An 18,463-nucleotide genomic window follows, 5' to 3' on the forward strand; every position below is an offset into this window, starting at 1 on the left:
AGAGTAAACCCTCCAAAAAGTCTTGTGAAAAAAGCTGCTGCTTTCATTGTTTGAAATGGTTAGCTTATCACCTGCTTTTTGTTCTTAAGATGGACACTGAAATACTAATGTGATGGAGACCAACAACTTACCTTCCTACAGCTGGAGAAGGTCTTTATATACTCCCACTTCTGCCTTGAAGGTTTTATGGTGAGGATTGGTCTCAGAAGGAAGTGTAGTTACTCAACAGATAGGTATCTGCTGGGAACAAGTATTCAAGTACTTGAGCTAGAGATGATCCATTTAGGAGTGTTTTTTGACTGTCATACTGTTGTATTTTTAGGAACAGCTCCTAATAGTGGTATAACTGAACAGGAAATGGAAACCAATTATTTTGTGCGAGGAAGTCTCAGGATGACTGAGCAGGGTAGATATCCAATGTCTGCTGTGTCAGAGCTGATCGGTTGTGATGCCTCTTTGTTTGACCTACTCAGATGACAACCTCTGCTAAACCTGATGCCATAAGCCTAGTCTGAGGCTGTAGCTTTACTTTCACGGTAGGGCATGTTATTAGAGTGAATGTGGGAATATTATTTCTAAAAATGTTTGTTCTTCATAATTTTTTCTTTATAATACTGCCCATGCTAGTTTGAGAGGAGAACCAGGAGCAGCACGTGACAATTTTTGTGATGTCTATGCAGCTCAGCAGTGCCCTGTGAAACTTTGGCATAGGGACTAGAGAAGCTTATCTAATGTCCATTTAAAAAATGATTGTGGTGATTGGTGGGAAGTGTAAGCTTCTTGATGAGAAAATACTTAAAACTGCTTCCCTGTTCTTTATTCTTTTTGAGTAAATGTAAATGGGGATTGATCGCACCACTTGCAATATTAACTTGTTGTAAGAATGTTCTGCTTTGAAGTCAGACCTTTAGAAAATGGAGAACTTTCTGTTCCACTTCAGTGCAGCTGGATCTTAGGATCTCAGGGTAAAGGCTATGTCTCTGGGGAGTGAAAATCTGTGGCTGGAGGAATAAAACTGCCCTCTTTGAGAATTGGTTTTGCTTTGAGATTGACTATCACTTTGCATAGCTGTGAAAGTGACTGTGTACCCTTCATTCTGGTCACAGCCCTGGTTGTCCTGATAAGGCGTGCTGGGGTTTCTCCATGGGCACATCCTTTACAGCATGAAGAAGCTACAAGCAGAGAAGGATGTGTTTTCCTTACCTGCATGGCTTCCTTCTTGTTGGCAGCATTGGCAAATTACTGATTGTTTGCTCTGATGCTGGAATTTTCTCAGTCATGAAGCTCAGATCCCAGGAAAGCAAACTTTAAAGCTCCCTTAAGAATTGGGTCTGATAACTACTGAGATGATATCTGAACCAAAAACATTCACAGAATCACAGAATGTCAGGTTGGAAGGGACCTCGGGGATCATCTAGTCCAACAATTGTCAGCGTAGAAGTACAATGACCTCCTTAAGTAGCAAGGTGCTGTTGGATAGTCTTTTATGTAACTTAGAAGCAGCAGAAGTGGTAAGAAGACATAATTATCAACTTTTTTTTTAAATGCAGGAAGAGATAAATGCTTACTAAATTAAACACATTCTGGCCACTCTTAGCTTACGGCTGTTGTAAGGTGAAGTAGGTATTAGAACTAACGGTTTTAGGAATACTGTGTTCTGGGTTTTGTGGCCAAAATGCTCATAGACTTCTATGTGAGAACATTTTGTTATCTCCAATTTTTGTAACTGCAAGTTTATTGGAATTTCACATTACAGTTACAGTATGGAAGTTTACCTACTGATGCTGTTGCAAGTATATAGTATGGGTTGTTATAAACCGTGTAATGCATTTTCTAGGGAATTAAATTATTTTTCATCTTTATTACTTTTACCTGAAAATATTAGCTATAACAGCTTTAAAACTATTCCCTTACTTGACATTTAAGTTGATTTAAAATCAGTAACTAAAATGTTCGTTGGTTATATGTTTTCAAAGCAAGTGTTTACTTCAGACTTGTAATTAAACTGAGAAGTCCTTCATTTAACAGTTCAGGCTATTGGGCCTATATTAATTAGACTTTCCACTTTTTATTTTTGCAGGGCATTTTGTAATAGAAGGTAGCATCAGTCTTGAGTACAGTGATATTAGCAAACAAAATTAGAATCTTTTGACTTAAACTGCTTTTGAAATGTAATTCCTGTGTTGGTGCTTAAAAATTAATATGCTCAAGGCACCTCCTGCTTAATGTCTGACACCCCTCACCTCAAAAAAACGCAGCAGCATGAAACCATCTTTTACATTCCCTCAGTGTCTCTGAGGTGTTTGGTTTGAAGATACGGAAAATTATCCATTCTTTGCCTCACTGTTTGGGGGGATGTTTGGAGATATGCACTAAAGTAACTGGAAAACCGGTGTCCTGCTTACTCGGTGCTGGGGACTGGTCAGTAATTAATCGCCTGGTGTTAGATAATGTGTCCATTTCTCTTAAATGGTCTGCAGGACAAGTACAAGACATGTGAACACATGCCTAGGGAGAAGGGGAACGTGTACAGAGGCTGTTTTTGGGTATGGTTTGAGGATGGATTATGTCTTTGCTAGTCCCAGGATGGTCCACAAAGAAGAAATCACTGAGGGTCGTCACCAGTTACTGTACCCAAAACCTCTATGGCTGGGTTTCTGTGCAGTGTAGAAAGCATTGCCGTGCTCCCCTGTGCTCCCTTGCTTTCTAGGTACAGCCAGCTTAGGTGCTTTACTCTCTGTGCCGGTCTCCAGTGTAGCTGCTGCAGAGGTATGCTCAGCATAAATCACAGTGGCTTATTCCAGGGGATTTTAGCTACCTTTTCATTTGTGTTTTATTTGCCCTTAGTTATATTCTGAGGGAATGGGCAGGAGCTGTGTTGGTGCTGATAATAAATCGTCTTGATGGGCTTTTGACTTTTTTTTTCTCCCCTTTGTTAGGGAGTGACAATTCCCAGTCAGAGACGCTACGTGTATTACTATAGCTACCTGTTAAAGAATCACCTGGATTACAGACCAGTGGCACTGCTGTTTCACAAGATGATGTTTGAAACAATTCCCATGTTCAGCGGTGGAACTTGCAGTAAGTACCTGGCACGCCGTTAACCTCCATTAGCTCTTGTAAGGAAACGCATTGACCTTTGAACTTGTTTTGGTTATGTGACTCGAAGAGCTGCACATCTTGATCAATGAGAAGATCATACTTAAGCACTTCAAGTACTAAAATCTGCTGGGTTAGTGTGGTCCATCTGCTAGCAATCTCCCAGGTGTAGTAAGTTGAGATCTGTGAAGGATTCATATGGTTGTTTCACTACAGTTATAAATTGGAAAGTATTTAAGCGTTTGAAGATAAATGGTGCCATATATAAATTTGGATATCTGCTCCTTATTTTTACAAAAAGCTGGTTTGTTTTTTTAATGTAGCAACTCTTGGGAAACATGAATTGCTGAAAAACATTTGCTTAATGGTGTGCTGGCTTCCAATGCAGCAACATCATTCTTCCCATGATGTTAAAAAAAAAAAAAAGGTTCAACGGGGTAAATATCTAATTAACTCTGGAATAAACTTTTCTTTATATGGAGGCTTATAAAGTATTAATACACCTGTAAATGATAAATCTGGTTTGCTGATACAGTGTGTTAGTAAGGAACAGCAGATTCCTTGAAAATTTGAAACATAGATATGAATTCACTTACGTCCTTCTGTGGGCTGAGTTACAAGGCAGTAACTGCCTAGTGTTGTGTGTTCATTTTTTGTTAGTGGAAAAAGTCTTTCTAATGGTTTTGCTATGGGTATTACGGCAATGTGTAATTAATTCAAGAGCCTTCTGTGGCTTTGATTAAAATTGCATTATTAATATTGTTCTAAGGCAATACCTGAACATGTAATGCACATAAACAATCAAGCAACCTGTCAGGCTAGCTGTATTTACAGGAGGAGGAGGAAGGGAGGAGCCTCTGCCAAAAAACTCTGCCCCTAGGATAGAGGTGTGGAGGTTACAGATTTCTGCAATTACCACTTATTTAATGTTTTGGATAAATTGTGCTATACTTGTGAAATCAAGCTACAGTTATGGATTGCTCACATGAGCATTACCTTTTTTGTCCAGGCTGTTAGCATGCTATTTTCACAGTAGGATGTTGGGATAAACAAAACATTTGCTAAGCACCTGAGAAGATCGAGTAACTATCAACTTCTTTATCTTTGTGTACTGCAATATTTTACATTTCTGTGGAGTTCTCAGTGATTTTTCAGAATGTGAAAGTAATGGTATGTGTTATTTCTTTAGTTGTGCAACCTACTGTGGTGATAGTAATTCTACCAACACAAGATAACTTTCAATCTGACTTGCTTGTTGTCTTCCTTCTGCTGTAAAGTCACTGACCAAGCAGAGTTGTGTGCCTTGGGCAGAAGGAGGGATGACAGGGTTTCATGGCTCTAAGGATATGAGGGAGATAATTAGCAGTTCTATAGCTAGGCCATTCAGCAAGATAACATGGGCATGCTTGGTAGGGACTTCCACAGCTCTGCAGGCGTGGTTTCAGTGTGGCTACACACTCTGTGACAGGGTGGGGTTTAGTGCGGGTTGTCTAGAGAGTAGTCTGCATCTGATACAGAGAAGTCAGAAGTGAATGCAGAAAGACTTCGAGTAAGTTCCATTTAATATTTCTGGCTTTCATGATGGAGTTTGGCAAATTCCAAAGAAAATCTTCTTAGGCTGTAGCAAAAAACCCCTCATAATTTCAGCTGTTATGCCTGCAGATATAATTTGGAAAGCTATGCCATGGCTGGCACTTTTTTTGGTGATGGTGATTTACAGGATAGACTGTAAATAAAAACAGATAAAACAGTCTGTGTCTGTATAGTCTGTTGGTGCTGGTTGGTTTATGTATCAATGTTAAATTTTGTCTTTGTTTTTGTTTGTAAAGCAGTTCTGTTTGTGTAAGAGTTCGCTGTCATGCTGATGTGACTGTCCACTCTGCAATTCAAAGAAGAGACAAGATAGAATAAAACCCCTCAGTTATGTTCATATAATACAGAGATGAGAGACAATATGCAAGGAAAAAGTCAAGATGTTGCTTCATTTAGTACTTTCTTATTATATTAAAAAGAAACAGCAACTTTCTAGGAACCCTATGGTTGCTTGAGTATTGCTACAGAGGACAATGCAGTCTGTTAGGTTGTTTCCAGTAACATCTAGCAAAGTGTGATGGCCTGTGGTGCTTAACTCTTAAGATGTTCACTTCCAAAATCTCATAGCTCATGACTGTGATTCTGATACTAATATTGTGCTATTTGACACTTCAAGGCATTTCTTACAAAGTCACACTCTCTTTTGCCATGCAGATCCTCAGTTTGTGGTGTACCAGCTAAAGGTAAAGATATTCACCTCCCCTTCAGGACCCTCAAGACGTGAAGACAAGTATATGTACTTTGAATTCCCTCAACCTTTGCCGGTATGCGGTGATATCAAAGTGGAATTTTTCCACAAACAGAACAAGATGTTGAAAAAGGTTGGTTTGGTTTTCTCACTTTTCTGGAAAACATTGTTGAGTTGATCCTGATGCAGGGCTGGGATGTTGGTTATTCTTCAGTGATGTGTAATTACAGTATTTAAATCTTTGTCTAGTTTTCTCAAGGAGAGAATCTACCACAAAATGAAAGCTGGATATTTTGAGAGTTGGTGAGATTACATACAAAGGTTGGATAAAAATTATACTGGATATTTATTGCAGTCATTTGGGTAGTAGTGAGTAATCTAACTGAGGAAGAAACATTCTCGTTCTAAAAATAGACTTGCACGCTGAGCAAGTTAACTCCAGCTGTTTTCTTCACTAAAATTTCCGAAGGTTTGAGCAGGCACAGAAAGATCCTGTCTGTGCTGTTGGCTGATTTCTACCCATCTGTCAAATTTGGTTGAATTTCTGAGATAATTAAGCTGCTACGCGCTTTGTAAAAGTATCTCTGCAATCTATTCAGCCGTCTCTCGGTTCCCAGCTGCAATGCCTTGACATTAGACATTTAGAGAATTCACTCAGAACTGAGAATTTTATCAGTGTCTCAGTTGTGGAAAAAATTTATCTAGAACTTATTTTGACACCAAAGTCAGAGAGTTCTTAAAGATTAATCCCTCATCACTGGGTTTCATTAATTCTGGTGCTTGTGGAGCTAGTTTGCATCTGCCAAAGTGAAAGGTGAGGGTGAGACAATGTTGATTAAAGCCTACCTTTGTATTTACTACTTAAAATTCTTTATGAATAGTTGTTCACTATTTAATGGATGTCGTAAAACTTAAGAGCATTCACTGAGAAAATCCTGTGTACAGGCAAAGCATAAAAATAAGAAAATCCTAGGGTGGATTGGGAGACAAACCTAAGACTTATCTCACCACTTATAACTGCACGTAGGTTGTACCTACTAGATGTGCATGTAAATACAGATGTATGCTGTTTTGTGGGCCTGTTCATTTACAGGGTGTTAACTAGTTTAATGGTGTCATTTCTCTCTGGAAATGTTTTGTTTGCTATGTGCTGATGTCTGCAAAAGTTTTTAAACAGTTTCTTAATGGGAATATTTTATTCTGCCTGCTTAATGAGATATTGTAGTTGCTCAATGCACCTATATGCAATGCAGAGAACTGTAAAATAAAGCATTTGAAAAGTGGAAATTATACTTTAAGTCGCCATTAAAGTTCCTGACATTTAAAACTGCAATGCACGGGAGCCAGTTTTGAGGACTGACTTTTAAAGTTGCACCCAGATAAGTATTGTGGGCTAGACATGAGGGAATCAGGGAGGAGATAAAACAAAACCCAAACATCTGAGACAGTCCTGTTTTATCCAGTCTCTGTCCTGTCTTAACTGTGAATTTGTTGTTTCTTTACCATCCTCCATAACACATGGATTGTGAACAGACTTTGTAGGAAGCATTGAGCTCCACTGCCCATCCTTGAGTAAGCCCCAGAAATATCAGTGCACATCGCCAATGCTGAATCTTGGCTCTGTAGCACAAGGAATGAACTGCTGTATTTGTTTTATCTCTATAGAGAGCACTGAGACCCAGCGACAGCATAAACTAGAGCTCCTCGTAATCACAATTTCTGTAGTATAAATTTGGTCTTCAAGAGCGTGTAAAATGGTCTGCAGAAACGCAGCAAGTGTGTTACTACGCTGTAGTTTCATTTCAGAGTCATTATCAGCCATGGTTTCATTTCTTAAGAACATCTTTAGTTTCTGAGTAGCTGGTTGATTTTTTTCTGTCTATTCTTATCAAGTACCCTAAATATTCAGGTTCTGTGGGCTAGAGATAATGCAGAGGTGCTCCTTTCTCAGTGTGTTTGGACTGCTAGGGCCAAGAAATGCTGAGATGGTGAAAGCTGCTCTTTCCATATCTGCAACCTTTTCTGAGAGATGGAAACTGTCCCTTCGCCAGACGGAAGTCTTTTGTAAAGAAACCGCCTTGATAATCTGCCTCAAAAATCTGTTGAATCTAGTGTCTAATTGCCCTCAACCTTGTGTAAGAATGGAGGCCAAAAGAAAGTAGGTGTATGGTGTTACACAATTCTGGTAAGACCACCTCTGTTAGCTCTGCTGTAAATGGAGACACGATTTGAGGGCATCCAGGACTGGGTCCGTGGTTCCTCTCAGATGTTAGTCTGTTTTATGAAACCACTGGTCACGCCTTCATATCGAGAATTAGTGAAATATTCCATCTCTGAAGTGTGCTTTGGCACTAGAGGAGATTCTTCCACATGGTCCTTCTGACAACTTGTTACGTACCATGACTAAGATGAGAATAGGGCAAAGGTTAATATTTGTGGCAGAACACCTACCTTGGCGCAAAGTTGAACACATTTCTCTGTACAAGTGTTTCACATCTGTGCCTGTTCCTTTTCTAGATAAACTGACTCTACGAAGTTTTTACTCAAAACTTCTATGCAGTGATCACTTAATGAGGAACAGCATAATTAGGAACAACAGGATCTTATCTTTCAGAGATACTGGTTTATTTCCATGTGTTTACGAAAGCTGGAATTACAGGTCTGTTGCTTGTCACTGGTTCTTGCTCTTCTAAGGTTTTCTGTTCGCAGATTTATAGGTAGCTGCTAAGCAAGTTTTCTTGCACACACTTAAAGGCATCAAATACCTACCTGGCTGAATTTTAACTTTCCGTAAGAAACCTAATTAAAAAAAAACCCTAATGACATTAATTAAAAGTGTAATTCCTGATCCATTCTGGGCCTCAGGCTGGAGAATGGCTGTCTCATTGCTGGGGATAAAGGAAACTCCTGTGTCCTTCTGCTGGGTCTGGTTTGGTGTTTGATACCACTGATCTCAGCTGAAGTGTTCCAGATTCGCTCACCTGTACTTGCTTTCAAATTTCTTAGTCCTCTGAAGAACAGTAGCATTATCTGCAGAGCTTTCTAGTATAGAGACTCCTCCTCAACTTTGATCAATTTCTTCTTGGATAGAATTATTGTGCATGAAATAAAAGAAACTTGAATGACTAAGTGACTTCAAACACATTGCAGTGTCAATGTGAAATTTAATGCAGTCAAGTGTCCTGGTTTTTTAATGGCGAAACTTAAGCAAATTCAGTGGCTAGCAAGAGCTAACCTCAGCCAAAGGATTATTGGTGCTGGTAAGAGGGTGACTGCTTTGAAGAAGTTACCCTGTTTCAGCTCTTCCATACTATGCCACCTGGCATCAGTTAGTAAGTCCACAACTTTTGGTCTTTTCTTGTCTAATAAAGTTGTTTGTTATTGGACCATCAGTATGATGTAGCTATGTCCTTTTAAGAATGAAATGCATGCTCATATGAGAACAAAATGGCTTGAGGCTCAAGTACAGTTATGTATGAATTTCTGATGGATAGAAGTTAGTAATTTGAGCGGTGTCAAGCATGTTTGTTTTATTTCTGATTTGTAGCTATTCTTCCATCTCAAACTGCTGCTGTAGTCTCTCTAGTTTTGCTTCCATGTATTTGTGTGAAGCCTTTTTCTCCAGTTATTGATGTTGACATGATAAAGTATTTCAGAATATCCTTATATCACTTAGTTCAATGAGAGTCTGTTTAAAAATAATACAGAAGACCTCATAATCTTCCTGCCTGCAGAGCCTGGGGGTAAAGGAGACCTTTTTCAGAAGTCCTTCCAGTATAGATAAGAGGGAAACATTAGTGTGGGTTTGTTGTGTGGTGTTTTTTTTTTTTTTTAGAGTCACTGCACTGCTGTCTTATACCCAGACTCCAGCGTAGGCAGGGCTGACAGCAGTGCTTGAGCTGTTGGGTATGCCATTTCATCTCTTGAGCTGGATAGATGAGAAGTTCTGCTACACAGTTCAAGATACTTTGCATGATTGTTGTTTAGCAAACACTGAAAAATGAACTCTGAAAATGTCAGAAGACTAACTGTTGATCTGAAAATGGTACAAGAAGTTCCATCAGCCATGACTACTAGAAGGCTGTAAGGCCAGCATGGAACAGGCTGAAACATGATCTCCATCTTCCAGTTACTGGGTAGCATCTCCAAAACCCTTAGCTGGTGCTGCAAAGTAATTATAAGTGCTTGTAGATGTCTGCAAAATTAAACTCTCCGGAGGATACAGGAATGTCTAGCTGATGGTTTAAATGATCTTGGATTTGGATCTGTTTGCAGTTAAAGGCAGATACCAACCTTAGGGTGAGGTACATTTTCCTGTCAGTCTGAGAACTGAAAAAATGCACACAGTAGGGGTAGGTATTGTATGTCAAAATAGTGTGATTAAATCGCTTCTGTCTCAAGTGTCTGATACTGCACTGTAGATTCTGTGATACAGATTTGGTTGTGAGAAGAATTAGAAGAAATACACCTGCAATATATGTTTAAGGCAGGTGCCTGTGATGTAACTGGAAGTGAAACAAAACACATTCAAAAAAAGCCTCCAGTTAATACTTATTTTTAGAAGCCTATCCATTAAATTGTGTTCCTGTGAGCACTTCATGTGGTATTCTGATTTGCTATATAAAGCCCAAGTTGAGTTCATGCCTTAATTTTTATAATTCCTATCTTTGGCCCGTATTACATGAACTTCCTTTGTCGTCTCCCGTGAAATATCTTGGAGCCTGATGCCTTAGATGAAGTTGGCTGAATCCTCGCTTTGAATAACAAATTTTGGTTTTCAGTGAAAGTAGTGACACACAGTTATCAGCCTTAAGAGCTAATTCCAAAACACATGACCAAGTCTTCCTTCAGTTTGAGTGGCTGTGCCATGTTCCAGTACCCATGAACTTAGTTTATTAAGCTACTTAAGTTAGTGTAGTGGGAAAGGAAGGAAAAATAACTTGATGTTTTAACAAGCTTGGAGGGAGATAAAAGGATAAATGACCAGCTCAGCCAAGTGATATTGTTTAGTTAGAGTCCCTCAAGACCTCTGCATATTTAGTCCAAGGAAAACAGATTAAAAGATGTCTAGTGAGAAGTTTGTCTGTCTTGTCTTCTCCAGACTCTATCAGTAAAGCTGAGACCCTGCAGTTGCTTGTTCAGGCAGGCCCTTAAGGGCCAAGTAAATCCTTCCTGGTTCTGCTCTACATGATGAATTTTAAGGTGAGGCATGACAAGACCATGCCTTCTGCTTCTGCTGGCATTGGTTTACATCCAGTGGCCTTGTTTGCTTTGGCACTGCTTTCCTGCGAAGTGCTTCAGCACTATTGGTGTAAGTGATTTTCCATCCGTCTGCTGCAGTGTGTTCATCAGCATTGTCCTCTCCTCTGCTGACCTCCCTGGAGGTGTCACGGATGGCACTGAGGACCACACCAAAGTGCATTGCTGCTTCTACGTTGAGGTCCTGAAGAAGGATGAAATATATTAGTACCATCACCCCAGCTACAAGACGTGGGATCTTCCTTAACTGTGGTGATGGTATGAAAAAGCACTTCTCTAAATCCTCACTGGAAGGATGGCCTCTTCACCAGTGGTGAGACTGCAGGTGGTATATCCACCTCCTTAAAGAGCTGTTGAGTGTTGGAAACATCAGCTCAGGTTTGCCTTTTCCTGCTGTTTATTGCAGATGGCATGTGGACTCCAAATCGCTCCATTCTATAGCTGGAAAGCTCATGCCATTGGCTGTTTGTTTTGACCTGAACTGGTCTTTTGGTTTGAGCAGGAGTAGCCATCTCATGTCCTTAGAGGACTACATATAGTTTGAGGGACTCACCATCTGGGCATAGGAGGAGCCTGGACCACCTGAAGACATCTTCATGGGGGTTTTGCCTGCTGCCACTTTTCTTCATGAGATAGCAGCAGCAGCCAGGCTGATGATTTGTTGGAGCATTACAGAGAATACACCCTCTTGCCCAGGATGTTCTTCCTCTACTTCCAGATCCTGGGGTGGGCATTTGTAAGGCTGTTTCTGAGGCAGTGTTAGTGAAGAAGAGGGTGCTAGGTGTATGAGAAGTTTTGGGCCTGGCAAGAACCTACCGACTGCTGCCTTGCATGGATGAGCTCCAACAAGGCTTCTTCATTGATGTGATGACTTGAAGGGACTTAGTGGCAGTGGCAAACATCTGTTAGTCTCCCAAGACAACTGTAATTACAGCACATTAATTTGGTAGATTTACTTGATTCCCAGAGGTGCAGGAGAGGCATGCATTGAAGTGGATAACTTCTTAACTACCAGAAGTGTTTCTGATTGAATTATTTAACTTCTGTCTTTGCAATCGCACTTCCTTACAGGTTGGGGGTCTCTTAGGTGCTTGCAGAAATGCACACAAGCTGGAAGTGGTTTTGTATGCTTTACCTAAAATATTGAAAATGGGTCTGCTGACCTTTGGTAGAGAAGGCAGGTAGAAGTTGTTTCATCAGACACTTCTGAATTCCCAGTATTTGTGTGCTTACATGTTTTCATTCATTTGTGAGGAAGAATAATGTAAGTTACGCAGTAGTACAGCTCTTCCCTGCCCCCTTGTTGGCCCAGAAAAATGTGATATTTTGCCGCTGCCAAATTGCTCTCAGCAGGGACGCATGATCGTATGATACACGCTTAGACCAGCTTCTGCTCCACCTCTGATTCCCCACCCTGCTTACCAGCAGAGGTGAATAGCTAGGAAGATGGGCCAGGACCTGGACTTTCCCATAAGAAAATGGAATTAGATCTGTCTGGTAAATGAAAATACGGACATTAGCTAAGGAGGAGTAGGTTTGCGTTCTGGTCCTGTATAATATCAAGGAGTGTTAGATTCTGGTATGTGCTAGCTTTATCACCCCTGCAGGTTTAACAGAAATGCAGGAACAATGACTATTGTGGGAAGACTGGCCGTTTGCATTTTGGATCTTTTGCCTGAAAAATCAGAGTAAAATAGGAGGTTTCGTGTGTAAAGAGGAAGGAAACGTAGCTCAGTTTCAGATGGAGAAGTGCTTAATGTGCTAGTCAGGATGAACCTTGTAATGGTAGTTGATCCTTGGAAACGTCAACTCTTGAGTGACAAAAGTATGGTAAGTGATGGAGAACTAAAACAAGAGCATTCAGTGCATCCTATGGAGCTATTTAGCTGAGAGTTTAAGGGTGAAGTTCCTGGGCACATCAACTTCAGAGATTGACAAGCCAAGAGCAAAATACTGCTGCTTGTTCAGTAGCACATGTGAGATAGGCGCAATGACTCACAGTGCTGCCCCTGTACTCAGCACTGGTGTGGCCACACCTTGAATATTGTGTTCATTTTGGGTCCCTCACTACGAGAGGGACTTTGAAGTTGCTGGAGTGTGTTCAGAGAAGGGCAGTGAAGCTGGTGAAGGGTCTGGAGAGCAGGTCTTCTGAGGAGAGGTTGAGGGAGCTGGGGTTGTTTAGCCTGGAGAAGAGGAGGCTGAGGGGAGACATTATCGCTCTCTGCAACTACCTGAAAGGAGGTTGTAGCAAGGTGGGGATTGGTCTCTTCTCCCAGGTCACTAGCGATAGAACGAGATGAAACGGCTTCAAGCTGCATCAGGGGAGGTTTAGATTGGGTATTAGGAAAAATGTCTTTACTGAAAGAGTGGCCAGGCATTGGAATGGGCTGCCCGGAGAGGTGGGGGAATCACCGTCCCTGGAGGTATTTAAAAGACGTGTAGACGTGGCACCTCAGGGTATGGTTTAGGAGACATGGTATTGTTGAGTTGACGGTTGGACTTCATGGTCCTAGAGGTCTTTTCCAACCTTAATGATTCTATGATTCTTCTATGACCCTGCTAGTCATGATAAGCGTGTAATATACTGGCTGATATCAGCTAGTTCTCCAGTGACTTTTTAAAATCACTGATACAGTTGTATTTTGCTTCTTTGTACAGGTATACCTGTTGCAGTGTTAGAGCGGGTAATCTAACTTGTACCTTTCCAGCTGTTGATGGTCACCTGTCAAGTTCTGCTTGAGTTGAATATACTTAAACTGTCAGTGCCTCATTTTCTCATTAAAATCTTCCTGTTGAGTAGAAGGACAGCACATACTTTCAGAGTCAGACTTTCCTTTAGTACTGGTCAGCAAACATATGACTGGTAGAAACCATCTCCATAAAGCAGTAATGAATCCACTACGATAGAAGTCCTGTAATTGTACAGTGTTTTTGCTCAATTACCACTATTTCTTTATAAAAATAGTCTTGTGTTACGCAGGAAGCTATGGGGTAGAATGTTCTCTGATAAATATTATTCACGTAAGCTGGTTTGCACAGGTTGTCTGGGTTTGGCTACTGCTTGGCAAGGTAGGAGCAAAATAAAAATATCTTTATGCCTTGTGATTACAAATTTAACACTTTATTGTAATCTGCTTTTTTTTGTAGGTATGGTAGACTGTTTTAAAACCTACTTTTGATAAGGAGTGACTTCTGAAAGCTTAATTGGTTAAAACTGAGTTTGATTAATGCAGTTTTGCATATTGTTTAGGAGAATTGGTGAAAATGTCTTTGCATGCAATGTAACCAATGATATACTGTTGTCCAAACAAGTTTTGTCTGATATTACTGACTTGTTTTTGACCAGCTGATGATATTAGTCTAACATGCCACTAGTGAATACTAAAGCAAGTTTATTCTTTGTGTTCTTCCTCCCCCAGGACAAAATGTTTCACTTTTGGGTAAATACATTCTTCATAGGACTGGATGAAAATTCAGACAAAGTAGAAAATGGAAGTCTAGTTGCAGATCAGGAACTTGATGGTATTTTCAGTACAGAGCGCTCAGATAATGATAAGGAATATTTAATCCTTACATTAACAAAAAACGATCTAGACAAAGCAAATAAAGACAAAGCCAACAGATATTTCTCTCCAAACTTCAAGGTCAGTATATATTATGTGTAAACAAAGCTGAAGAGCTGCATGACATTATCTGATTTGTCTGTCTTGCCTTATGGAGGAACCAATTGAAAGTGCTGTCTGTGTAGAAATTGAATTAATGTATTAGTATTGCCACCAGTTAGCAAAGCTAGCTTTGTAAGTTTGTCTGCTTTTTGGGAAGTCAGTAGATGTTGAGAGGCTTCAGGTTGTTCCAGGTATTTATCAAAGCCATAAGAGATGAGTAGTAGAAGACCAAGAGACCCAGGTAACATCTTTTCCTGTACCAGCTGCATTGCCAAGAGCTCTGACCTTTGCACAGTAATTCCTGAGTTGATTTGTAGAGGTGCCTGCTTCATGGGAGTACCTTAGCCTGTGAATTTAGCTTTGAGCTATATATGATCCCTTGCCAGCACTGTTTTGAAAAAAGAAAAAGGCATCGTTTTAAGCGTTTTAGCGTTTTCTAACTTGCTTATAAAATACCAGTTAGACCCCAGCAGTGCTCGCTTGAAGGAAATGGTTGTAGTCGCTTGATGGAATGTTGCTTTGGATCAGACTTCGCACATGCACGCACACGCATGCATCACCCATTATAGAATGTTTTGTTCCTTCCTGTGCACTTTTATTACAATCTCTTTTGTGCTCACAGAGGTCTAGAAGGTAGGACAGTTGAATAGCTTAGTGTGGCATGGCCTGCCGCGGTGGTATGTCCTGCAGCTGTAACTCAAGAGTGCCAGGAGTTGGTGCGGATGTGCAGAACTCCTTCAGCTGGGCCTGAAAAGCCTTGACAGTTCTTTATTTTGTCAGGGGTGGTAGTGAGAGGCTGGCTAACCTCTGAAGAGCTCTTGCTTTATTTCCCTCTTTCCAGACTAGAGGGAGGAGCACTCGTGATTGTGTAGTGAAAAGAGCCATGCTGTTAAAAATTGCATTGTTACCTGTGCTCGGTTAAAGTCCAGATTCCCTTTTTAAATGTTGTTTTTTCCTTTCCCAGGTGAAGCTATTTTTCACAAAAACAGTAGAAGAGCCATCAAATCCAGAGGCTAGCAGTTCAACTTCTGTAACACCAGATGTTAGTGACAATGAACCTGATCATTATAGATACTCTGACACCACTGACTCTGATCCAGAGAATGAACCTTTTGATGAAGATCAGCATACGCAGATTACAAAAGTCTGAATATTTTTTTTATCGGAGATAAAAAACCACAAAAAACCCCCAACCACGAAGAGTGACAAACTTGAATAAACTGAAAAAAGGACCTTTTTAAATGGCAAAAGGACATAGTGTCAGATTACCAATTATAGGAACAATTCTTTCTTGACCAGTCTTGTTTGCCCTATAAATCTACAGGGTTTGACACTTGTCCAGTTGGAGGAAAAAAAAAAGGTTACGTAGCTCTGATATGTATATACCTTTTTGTGTCAAAAGGACATTAAAACTTCAATTAGGAACTATAAACATGGCACTTTCCCATTTTATTCCAGTTTTATAAAAGTGGAGACAGACCTAATGTGTATACGTAGGAATTTTTCCTTTTGTGTTCTGTCACCAAACGAAGTTTCAAAAATATACAGGTTCACATCCTGCCCCTTTTTTGCACTTGTGTGGCAACAGAAAAGTCTGCAGTTGGCTAAGAGATGTTTCTAGAATGTCCTACATTCTAATGCATGTATTTTGGATGGGGGATGGAAAGTAATGCTCAGAAAGGAATATAGTCAGCTGGAGCTTGGCCTGTGTACCATATCCGGCTATTTACATGCACCTTTCTTTAGCATGCTACCGTAATTCATCCTGGACAATTGAAGAGTCGCCGCTGTCACTGCTTGTTGTTTGTGCATTTTATTTTTTTAAGTGTAATGGTGCTAGAAAAGGCAGCTAGAGGGAGTGATTCTGTATAGGGGTGCAGGAAGGAACCTTCATAACGTCCTAAAGACTCGTAAATGAAGGGAGAAAAATTATTGGGGTCACAGAAAGGAAACACAGCAACAATGACTTAACCATACAAATGTGGAGGCTATCAACTAAAATAGGGGCTTGAAACAAATTGTTACAAAATTGGACAATGATTTATTAGTTGGTTTTTTCCTGAATTGTAATGGCTGCTCCATCTCCTGTGTAATCAAGGCCAGTGCTAAAAGTCAGATGCTATTAGTGCATACATCAGTCAACACCTTACATCTATATTATTAGTTTTTCAATCATACTCCTGCTGTGAATACTTCATGTGCTGCCTTGCAAGCTTTTTTCTCATTAATATAAAAATATTTTGTAATGGTGCACAGGAAATTTCAATTGGAGATTCTCCAGGTTAGTGTTTGTTTTGAGGATTTATGATGCATTTATTCAATCAAACCTCTGTAAACTGTTCTACCGCTTTGACTTTACACATTCTATTACAATGAGTTTTGCAGTTTTGCACACTTTTTAAAAAAAATGTCATTAACTGTTAGGGAATTTTACTTGAATACTCAGTACCTATGAGGTTTTAAAAACAGACATTACACATGATATAGAGGAAACCAGTGTTGCAGTAAATTCTGGGCACTGTGTGCATATGAAGATATGTACTTTTTAAAAGCAGAGCTTGTCCCAAATACATTATTTTATATTTTTAAAAAAAACAAACAACAAAAAAACTCAAAACCAAACCACCCAACAAATTATATTTCTAAATGGGCAGTGTTATATTATTTGTTAGTAGGAATATAGCCAGGAGTAGGGCTTGAGATTCACTTTCGGTGTATAATTGACATGCCCAGACTGCAGACGACTTAAGAGTAGAACTACTATTGCATACAGATGTGAAGTAGCTGACAAAATTGTTCTCTCTAAAGTATGCCATGAATAGCTGTCCCCAAATTGACGCTTTTTTTAGGATGTAATACACCTCCCCCCTTAATTAACTTACTGGTGCTGACATTGAAGTTCATTAGCTGTGTTCTCACCTAGATAACAACTGTGTACGGAATCTGTAAGGGCCCTGTACAACAGCATTAACAGTAAGAATTTGACTGAGACAAGGCAGGACTTCCAGTAATTACTATTGGTAAACGAAGGTATAAAGTGCTTTTTTTTGGTATCTGTTGATCAATTTTGCTCATCAGATTCACGATTCTAACTTCTAACAAAGCTGATAAATATTTTCTGACTTCTAGGTTTAATTAGACTTTAATAGCTTAATGGATCAAGATTGCTGGTTCCAGTGCTTATTATTCCCACTGTTATTGACAAGCAGGAGGTGGTTACCTTGGGATGTGATGTTTAACTCTTACCCTTCAAATCATGTTTCATCTTGTCTGTTTCTTAACAGTTGAAAGTTGTGTTGGCTAATAAACAAAAATGTTTATGCTTTAAAAGTATTTGGATATTGGCACTGCTGTGTCCCACTTTGGATAATAAAAATTGGAATGGTGCGGTTCCGGTATGTAACGCTGAGGGCCGGATTGGAAATCATGACGCGATGGGCTTTTGCACTGTTATTTTCCTTTGGAATGTGAAGGTTGGAATGAGGGTTTTGATTTTTTTTAATGTTTTGATGTCTTTGAGAAGCCTTGCTTACATTTTATGGTGTAGTCATTGGAAATGGAAAAATGGCATTATATATATATTATATATATAAATATATATTATACATACTCTCCTATACTTTATTTCAGTTACCACCCCCATAGAAGTTGACAAGAATTACTATGACTGAAAGGTTTGAGTCCTTATTAAAACTTTATTTATGACAGTATTCATCATTAGCTTGAACTGCATTCTGTAGGTAATCTTTTCTTGAGTTTCTGGACTGTATGCTTAAACCTTTTTGGACGTGCAACAGCTTACATGTCTGAAACTACTTGAAGGCATCACTTTGGTAAGAGCTTACTGTTAGGCCCTGAAGCATCCCCCAGTCATTGGTAGCCCCACTCAAAATATTTGCCACAGCTATTAAAGGGCAGTTGTATAAATAGCATCCGAATTCGATCCTGTGGCGCACACTGTAAACTGAAGTGGAGTTTACATGCAGCATCAAATGTTTCAGCTTTCAAAAAAAAAAAAAGAAAAAAGATGCTAGTGTGCAAGTTCCATGTTTAGACATAGCAAACGTGTGCAATATGTTAACGATGCCTGTGGTTGCCACGAAGTGCCTCGTTTACCTTTTAAATACTGTTAGAAAGTGTCATGCATGCAGATGGATGG

General features: G+C 39.8%; 1 protein-coding gene across 1 annotated transcript in view; it reads left to right on the plus strand.

Moving 5' to 3' along the window:
- The window catches only part of PTEN (phosphatase and tensin homolog), a 54,862-nt gene extending 37,228 nt beyond the window's left edge, over positions 1-17,634 (plus strand). Inside the window, exons 7-10 of the mRNA XM_075109827.1 lie at positions 2,940-3,081; positions 5,347-5,513; positions 14,059-14,283; positions 15,269-17,634. Of these exons, the coding sequence (XP_074965928.1) occupies positions 2,940-3,081; positions 5,347-5,513; positions 14,059-14,283; positions 15,269-15,454 (720 nt within the window). The 3' untranslated portion in view covers positions 15,455-17,634. The remainder of the gene's footprint in view (positions 1-2,939; positions 3,082-5,346; positions 5,514-14,058; positions 14,284-15,268) is intronic.
- Positions 17,635-18,463: the final 829 nt, after the last annotated feature.

The sequence above is a fragment of the Phalacrocorax aristotelis genome, chromosome 14, assembly GCF_949628215.1.
Source record: "Phalacrocorax aristotelis chromosome 14, bGulAri2.1, whole genome shotgun sequence".
In the NCBI taxonomy this organism is placed as follows: Eukaryota; Metazoa; Chordata; class Aves; order Suliformes; family Phalacrocoracidae; genus Phalacrocorax; species Phalacrocorax aristotelis.